This window comes from Prunus mume, linkage group LG8 (genome assembly GCF_029339155.1).
Source record: "Prunus mume cultivar Tortuosa linkage group LG8, ASM2933915v1, whole genome shotgun sequence".
Taxonomy (NCBI): domain Eukaryota; kingdom Viridiplantae; phylum Streptophyta; class Magnoliopsida; order Rosales; family Rosaceae; genus Prunus; species Prunus mume.
This window is the reverse complement of record NC_142705.1, coordinates 6,175,544-6,183,749: the sequence shown is the minus strand read 5'-3', so window position 1 is coordinate 6,183,749 and position 8,206 is coordinate 6,175,544. Positions and strand designations below refer to the sequence as shown.

Below are 8,206 nucleotides of genomic sequence, written 5' to 3'. Positions count from 1 at the left end.
ACTGTTGACACGTGTGCAACCGGTGCCAAAAGGGTACAAACTGAATTTAGAACCGTCCAAGTTCAGCAGTAGTATGTTACATCTAACGGTGTTCAATCCAACTTCCACAGCGACCAAGTCTCTGGGTCCCCCAAATACTTTGCTGACCCACCAATCAAAAATTTCCACGCTCGTTTTTTAATTTTTAATTCCCTGATTAATTCAAGTCCTCCGACACTGTTTTGGGCAAAATCAGTTATATGAGTTTCCGCCCAAAATTTCGTTAAAGCTTGGAAGAGAAGAAGAGAGAGAAGAGAGAGACCGTTACCGGCTTATGCGTTTTGTAAGACACGCGGGCAAACACGGCCTTAGCCTCACAAGTTCTTCTTTTACTTTGTCAATTTGTCAGACCTCCCAAAAGCTTTAGCTTTGGTCTTTGATCTCTTTCATTGCCTTTTCACAAGAATTTGGAGAGAGATTGGATCTCATTATTATTCTTTTCCTTTACACGCCATTTTCACGTGGTTATCTCTAAACAGGTATCTTTATCAAATTGTAATGCTGTTTATGTCTCGATCAGTTTCTTAATTTGGACAAAGATTTGAAATTTATTCAACTCTGTTAGTTCTTGGATGAAACTGAAATATTGGGTCTGCTTGTGACGTTTGATTTTCAGTGATTTGGGTTTTTACCAAGTAATATGATGGAGAAGGCTGACTCTGGGCAGAAGCTATACACACGAATGCGGCTATGGGAGTTTCCTGATCAGTATGTGATTGAGCCCACTGATGGCTCTCATGGTTCCTCTTTGGCAGTTAGTAGGGTTGATGGGTCTATGCAACTCATTGGTGGGTTTTCTTGGCCTTTTGTAAAGTAAGAATCTTGATTTCAGTTCTTGTCTTAATGCTAGACATTTTATTGTTTTGTGTATTTGGGTTTTCCAATTCTCCAGATAAGCTTCCAGATTCAAACTCTGTTCGGGTTCCTAAAATTCGAACTATTTTTGGTGTCGTTGGAATTCTAAAGCTTTTGGCAGGTAACATTGTCTATCTTTTTTTATATTTGGAATCTTATATTTGTAATGATATTTATATGCCGGTTAGTTGCCCATCTAAGACCCATGTCCCCGTTTTTTCATTTTTATTTTATTTTTTATAATGTGACTTCGTACATTAACCAATCCTTTTTTTGTTACACACTTACTAAGTATTGTTGAGAAATTGTATAATTCTTTCTGCCCCTGGAGTTTCAGCTTTTCCAATTCTCTTATCTTAATCCTTTATGCTTTCAGGATCATATTTGATGGTTATAACAGACCGTGAATGCGTCGGTTCTTACTTGGGGCATCCTATCTATAAAGTTTCATCGTTGAAGGTTTTCCCCTGTGACCATTCTTTAAAGAATTCCCCTACAGAACAGGTAAATCTTTTGTTGCTCTTATCACTTCTTTAGTCTCTCTTATATGGTTCCTATTGATTTTTTTTTTTCTTTATCTGGGAGTGCTTATATAACTCTATTATTGTTATACCTTCTTGGCAGAAAAAGATGGAGACTGAGTTTTCTGGGCTGCTAAATATAGCAGAGAGGACTCCTGGTCTTTATTTCTCATATGAGACCAATTTAACGCTGAGGTGAACTGTTTTTTACGTTAAGTTGCCCACCCTCCCCTTGAGCCCCCATGAGAAACAAGAAGAAGAAGTAGGGTTACATTATATTTGACTCGAAATTGTGCTAGTCATTATGATAAAAAATTTGTGTAATTGCAGTGCACAGCGATTGCATGATTTAGGTGATGAATCCAAATTGCTTCCACTTTGGAGACAGGTAATTTGCAGTAACTGACTGACTTTTATTATTATTTTTCTCTGAAGTGTTTTGAGTTTGACAATGGAAGACTGAAATTGATCCTATTTTATTATTGTATCCAAAGTTATGTATAAATGATGGTTTCACATATCCATGTTTTATGCTTGGTCTTCATGGTTTCAATCTCATATCTCCAAATGTTTTGCCGCAGGCAGAGCCTAGATTTCTCTGGAACAATTATATGTTGGAAGGGCTTATAGATAGTAAGGTGAGGTCATTGCCAAGTTTTACTGTTACCTGCTCAGTTTTCTGCAGAACTATTACTTCCCAATTTACTAACTGCTGAGCACTGATACGGTCTTTGCTTGCAGCTTGACCCTTATCTGCTTCCTATTGTTCAAGGGAGTATCCTTGCCTCGTTTTTGCTTGTCAGTTTTTAGATGTTTCTCATGCGTGCTTACATGCCTGCATGCATGCATAGAACATGGATGCACGAGCATACATTTAATATAAACATACACAAGTGTGTTGTTTAGTTTGTTTATTGCCTTTTGTGTGCTGGTATTGGAATTATAAATTGTTTTTCCATTGGAAGGTTCTCCTTAATTGATCATCAGGCTTTCATCACTTTCAAGCAGCCATTGGAAAAGATATTATTGATGTTACTCTGATTGCTAGGAGGTGCACTAGGAGAAATGGTATTCAAAGCTTGTACTTTTCAGTTATTTATTTATTGCTAGGAGGTGCACTAGGAGAAATGGTCTGCTTATTTTATAATTGTCATACACATGTAATTGCAGATATGTGGATAGTACAGATGTTAGTTTTAGTACCATACCATCTATGAGGGAGAACTTAAGATTTGGATATTTAAGATATTATTTTGGCATGGACTTAAAAGTGTTTGAACTATAGACCAACTACTCTTCACTTCAATACGTAACTAAAAGAGGACGGTTGAATGGTACGGTAAGAAAGTACTAGAACATCTAGAGTGATGTGCTGAACTTAACTCTGTTGCATCTGTTCTGTTCAGGAGGAAGTAAAAGATGTAGTGATTTCTGGTGCGGATATATGTGGATAGCATATGCATTTTCAGCAGAATTATATTTATACTAAAACTTGGGATTGTAGAGGTTATATAATCTTATGCAGTTAGTGGCATGAAATCCATCAGAGATAAAACTTATGTCATTGTTAATCTAGTCTAACAATTTGCATTTCTCGAAAGGCACTCGGATGTGGAGAAGAGGAGCTGATTCTGATGGGTATGTAGCAAATTTTGTGGAAACTGAGCAGATTATGCACTTGAATGGGTTTACAGCATCATTTGTCCAGGTAAAATGATATCTAACTGCACATATGCAATCGTGTTATGGATTTTTTGTCTACTTGGTTCCTCTTTGTGGGGGTTTCTGATCTACTGTCCTAAATGGTAAAGTTAACTGTCTAAATGGTTTACACATTGTTAATTGCATTTTGCAGGTTAGGGGGTCAATTCCGTTGCTTTGGGAGCAAATTGTTGATTTAACATATAAGCCTAAGTTTGAACTTGTGCGACTTGAGGAATCTGTGAGTTGATGGTTATTTGTTTTTACATTCTAAGATTCTTTCTGTAGCATTCTATCTCCATTTGACTGGTTGTGTACTGAATGTTATGCAGCCCCGAGTGGCTGAGCGGCATTTTCTGGATTTAAGAAAGAAGTATGGGGCTGTGTTAGCTGTTGATCTTGTGAACACGGTGCGCTCTTTCTTTTTGAAACTTTGTGGAATAACTTATCTGATAATACACAACCAGTAGGCATGCATGTGTACTCCATACAAATGTATGTGTGCATGATATATATACAGAAATTCTCCTATGTGGACATCCGGATGTTATTATCGTGCGGATGCCATGTATTTTGTACTACCCCTCCCTGCTTTTCTGCCTGTTTACAATAGCATCCGCACGATAATAACTGTGTGTATATATATATATATATATATATATATTTATTTATATGTAAAGATTGTGGATATGCACACAAGTTTGTGGGTCAGTATATTCATAGGTGTACACACTACTGAACTTTTCATTATTTGACATTCACATAAGTCGGCTTTCTTATCTTACCAGCATGGAGGTGAAGGACGCTTGAGTGAGAAATTTGCAAATGCAATGCAGCATATTGTTAGTGATGATCTAAGGTAGAAGTACCTTTCGCCTCATCCTTTTTCACCCTTCCTTTTTTTTTTTCTTTGGCAGTAGTAATAGATATGTTTCATGGTGAGACCTGCTGAATATTGTAGATATTGGCACTTCGATTTTCATCATATCTGTGGGCACGTCCATTTTGAGCGCCTCTCAATCCTTTATGAACAAATTGTAGATTTCCTCGACAGGAATGGGTATGTTTCTCATCAAATGGTCCATTAATTTAACTCCTTGACATTTGCTCGAGTATAAATCACTTCATTATTTCATTTGCCCATTTCAAATTTATATTTTGAGGGTTAGTTTCACAGAAATAGATTAATCCTAGACACTTATGTTGCATGCTGCAGAGAAATGTGTAGCCATAGTTAACTTTTCTAATTAATAGGTGTATAGGCATAGGTGGCTTTTTAATACGCTGTAATCTGTGATACTATGCAACAAGGACATATTCACAGGTTTAATATCTGATGTGGATATGGCATAGATGCATGGTATGTGACAAATCACCTTGATAATTACCAAATGTTAGACTACTACTGTACCCCAAAAAGAAAAATCTCAATTTGTTAGCGAATGGACCTACAACATATACGTTAGCTAACACCAAGACCAAAATTGTTATGTAACCTCAGAGTTTGTTAAGAAAATATTCAGAAATTTCCTTTTAAAAGTGCTGGTTGATAAATGAACTAAAGAGCTCATATTTTTCCTCCTATTTCTTTTGATATTCAATGATTTTTCTCCCATGCATATGCATGACGATGTATTTATCAAAAGTAAATTATTTATTCAATGCCTAACAGTAGCACGCTGTAATCTTAGTTCTTCTCACTTATTTACGACGATTGACATGCAGGTATCTTCTATTGAATGAAAAGGGCGAGAAAATGAAGGAGCAACTAGGAGTTGTAAGGACCAATTGCATTGATTGCTTAGATCGTACAAATGTTACCCAGGTAGGTTAAAATACAACCAAAGTAGTTTGTTTTTCTCATTTTCAAGGAAAATACAAGCAAGAAAAATACATATTGTTTTGACTGTTGTGAGATTAATTCCACAGAAAGCGGCTACTTTTACAGATGCCACATTTATATATATATATATATATATATTATTTATTTATTTATTTATTTATTATTACTTCTTTTTTTCTATGATTAAAATACATATTAGTTAAGCAGCCAAAGCCAGACTACTACTATTTTATAATCACCTTGATGGTTCTAGTTATGCAATATTTTTGCCATCACTCATTCCCTAAAATTGTTATTGGTTGCAGAGCATGATAGCCCGAAATATGTTGGAAGGCCAACTTAGAAGGCTTGGGATTTTTGCTGCTGAAGAAACTATTAGCTCACATCCCAATTTAGACGAATGCTTTAAAATCCGTGAGTACATCCATTTCTCTTACTTTTCTTCTACCATCTGTGTGTGTGTGTCTCTAGCATATAAAGATTAGAGTTAGAATGCTTACCATGTCTGTGGGTTTGTGCACGCACATGTGTGTGTTGCTATCCAATTTTTCTTTTTTCCAGTGTGGGCTAATCATGGGGATGATATAAGCATCCAGTATTCCGGCACTGCTGCTTTGAAAGGGGATTTTGTAAGGTACATGAACGTGGATCTACTCTGAAATTCTTTTTCTTTGCATGTGATGCATTCTTATTCAAGAATATGTGATTCTGACTGAGGAAAAGATGGGTGGGAAACTTTGGAATATTTGGGAGCATGTTTATTTCTTTCCTATAGCTATATTTATGATGTGACAAGCAGTATAGAACTGACATAAAATAAGATTTAAACTTTTAGCTTTTGTTTTGGACAATTAATTTTTTTAATTTTCTTATTTTTTTTTCTATTTGGTTGGATATTAGATGTGGGAAGCGAACAATGCAAGGGATCGCTAAGGATGGAATCAATGCCCTTCTACGCTATTATTTCAATAACTTTGTTGATGGAACCAAACAGGTTGGTGTGCTTCCTTTTATCATCTCTTCTTTTCTCTGTGCATAAATCTCGCATTTTTTAAGTATTGAATATTTTCTTTTTGGGTGGAAATACCTGAAGGATGCAATTGACCTCCTGCAAGGACATTACATTGTCTCTGTCAGCAGAGATATGACACCATCATCTCAAAAGGGAGGACTTGAGGCTGTTGCTGTAAGTAGAAGCTTTGTGTCCATTAGTTTTTTAATTAAGATTTTAGGATTTTTCATTACAGTTTCAAATGTAATTTTTCATAAATCTCGCAATAAATCCTACTTTGCGTCTTATATTACTTCGTTTTTTATTACCCAACTCATGACCTTTATCAGCCTCTTAACTCACTTTATTTCATTTTGCAGTCATTTCCACTGGCTTTATCATTCGTTTTGACAGGGTTCTTTTTTGCAACATTGTCATTGAGGCAAGGTAAATATCAACAGTTTATACTATGACGAAATAAGATTTGGGGAAATTCATGGCTTGGTGATGAAAGGGTGGGATGGGACTGGTATAATGATGGTTCATAGTGGGTTCTTTTCTGGAGAGAATGTTGTAAACATCTTTGCGAATCTGCAATCAAATGATTTTTCCGTCTTCCATTCTTTTGCAGTAAGGTACGATCTACGGCACTTGTTCTTCTCAGTGATATGGGCTGGTCTAAGTGTTGCTATAGCTGCATTTGTGAGGGCCAATGGGCGTATCTTCTGCAATAGACCCCGTCTACACAAGCCTCGGTGTTGATTCTGGGTTCAGAATGTTATGGTTAATTCAATTTCCTGTGAAACATTTCCTGTTTGCTTCACAGTACTTGATTCTTTGATTTGTAGTCCACATAGTCTTGAATTTACCACATGTAAACACCTGCTGCGTTGGTGTGGTGCCTTCTTATCATCATTCCATTCTGTGTAAATGCTTGCACCTTGTTCAAGCTTTTCAGGTGGTGTTATCATGGACGTGGAGGGTCTAGCTTATTAATACGTTCCAGAAAACCCTACTTGAAATACATTTTTTTTTTTTCAGTTGTAACTTGGAAGTTCTGTATCTTCATTATGATGTTAATTACAGGATCGAAATTTTGATTCGTGATATGTAAATTTATTTTTGAAATTAAATGGATTTAAAGATAATACATGATCTAATCGATCTTATTACATCCTTAGATAAGAATAACATTAAAGCTAATCGATCTTATTACATCCTTAGATAAGAATAACATTAAAGCTAAAGTTGAGATACTAATCAAACCACTAAGAACCTTGAGTTGCATATGGAGGCCAGTAAAGGTGAAATTCAATCTTGTAGACAACAGTTAGCCCCTTGAGATTGACTGGGGATGATGTCACATAGCCTTGCACAAACAGGAAATCACCAGTGCCTCCCACAACAGGATGATCAGAGGGCTTAACGTTATGCGTGCCTCCGACAATGGAAACCGAACCAGAGTGGTGCTTTAAACGCAAAGTGATCTTAGCTACTGAGATGCTCTGAAGCCCATCCAAGCTGGAGGTGACAGAAGTTCCTTGAGCTATTCCAACTAGTTTCGAAGATCGATTGGCTGTGATGGTCATCGGATCCTGGAAAACAAACACGGTGCCAAATGGTGTAGTGGTTTGACTAATGCCTGCTCCACCTACACCATTCACTACAATATATCCGGTTCTGTTTATGGTTTCGTGTTGAAAGAGCGCGAAGTGGAGGGACTTGAGTTGGTGGTGGGGGTGGTGATGCTCGTGGTGAGAGGTAGAGGAGGCTCTACTTACGAGTAGGGAAACAAGTAGAACAACAAAAACTCCATAGAAACGAAGAGACAGAGCCATGACAAAGTTAAGAATGCAGAGATACAATGCTGCAAAGAACTTGAGAAGGCTGAATTTACATGATAGTCTTCCAGCATAAAGGTGTGAGTAGTTTTTGTTTTGTCTCAATATAAAAGTGTCACTCCAGTCAACACGGCATTATCTGGCATCCGATGCAGAAAACACAAACTAAGTGGTTTTGATCAAGACCATTGAAAGGGGGGTTAGGTTGCTTTAAGTGGCCTTTACGTCTGCCGTGAATTTTAGGCTGGAAGAATTATCAAAAAGTTGATTTGGTTGCTGCTTCATTTTCAAAAGCTATAGCCACCTTTAACTGTATACAGTTGCAATTACAATTGTTGATCACAAATTTATAAATCCAAGCAAAGTGATTTGAATAACCAAATTGGTGCCAGATCCAGAGTCCACTAGACATTAA

General features: G+C 36.8%; 2 protein-coding genes across 3 annotated transcripts; one reads left to right on the top strand and one right to left on the bottom strand.

Annotated features, from left to right (window-relative positions):
- Positions 1–212: 212 nt before the first annotated feature.
- On the top strand, positions 213–7,065 carry LOC103340334 (phosphoinositide phosphatase SAC6). 2 transcript variants are annotated; one of them, XM_008243733.3, is made up of 21 exons: positions 213–518; positions 656–827; positions 932–1,015; positions 1,271–1,398; positions 1,519–1,610; positions 1,746–1,803; positions 1,997–2,053; positions 2,157–2,190; positions 2,403–2,483; positions 3,017–3,123; positions 3,271–3,357; positions 3,449–3,526; positions 3,905–3,975; positions 4,078–4,176; positions 4,842–4,941; positions 5,265–5,373; positions 5,521–5,593; positions 5,860–5,953; positions 6,053–6,145; positions 6,331–6,397; positions 6,582–7,065. In XM_008243733.3, exons 2-21 carry the CDS (start codon positions 680–682, stop codon positions 6,710–6,712), a joined length of 1,791 nt encoding a protein of 596 aa, XP_008241955.2. In that variant the 5' UTR covers positions 213–518; positions 656–679; the 3' UTR covers positions 6,713–7,065. The 2 variants fall into 2 exon arrangements, with proteins under 2 accessions (XP_008241955.2, XP_088898238.1); XM_089042112.1 differs by lacking the exons at positions 2,157–2,190; positions 2,403–2,483 and having other exon boundaries at positions 216–518; positions 1,997–2,048.
- LOC103340333 (dirigent protein 2-like) lies at positions 7,060–7,928 on the bottom strand. Its single transcript, XM_008243732.3, has one exon. The coding sequence runs from the start codon at positions 7,786–7,788 to the stop codon at positions 7,219–7,221; it is 570 nt and encodes a 189-aa protein (XP_008241954.2). The 5' UTR covers positions 7,789–7,928; the 3' UTR covers positions 7,060–7,218.
- Between the last annotated feature and the right edge of the window lie 278 nt (positions 7,929–8,206).

Excerpts from the sequence above, each read along its gene's own strand:
- LOC103340334 (XM_008243733.3), top strand. The coding sequence starts at position 680 with ATGATGGAGAAGGCTGACTCTGGGCAGAAGCTATACACACGAATGCGG. Across the intron at positions 2,484-3,016 it reads GAGGTGCACTAGGAGAAATG|GCACTCGGATGTGGAGAAGA; the intron begins GTATTCAAAGCT and ends ATTTCTCGAAAG. Across the intron at positions 6,398-6,581 it reads AACATTGTCATTGAGGCAAG|TAAGGTACGATCTACGGCAC; the intron begins GTAAATATCAAC and ends ATTCTTTTGCAG.
- LOC103340333 (XM_008243732.3), bottom strand. The coding sequence starts at position 7,788 with ATGGCTCTGTCTCTTCGTTTCTATGGAGTTTTTGTTGTTCTACTTGTT.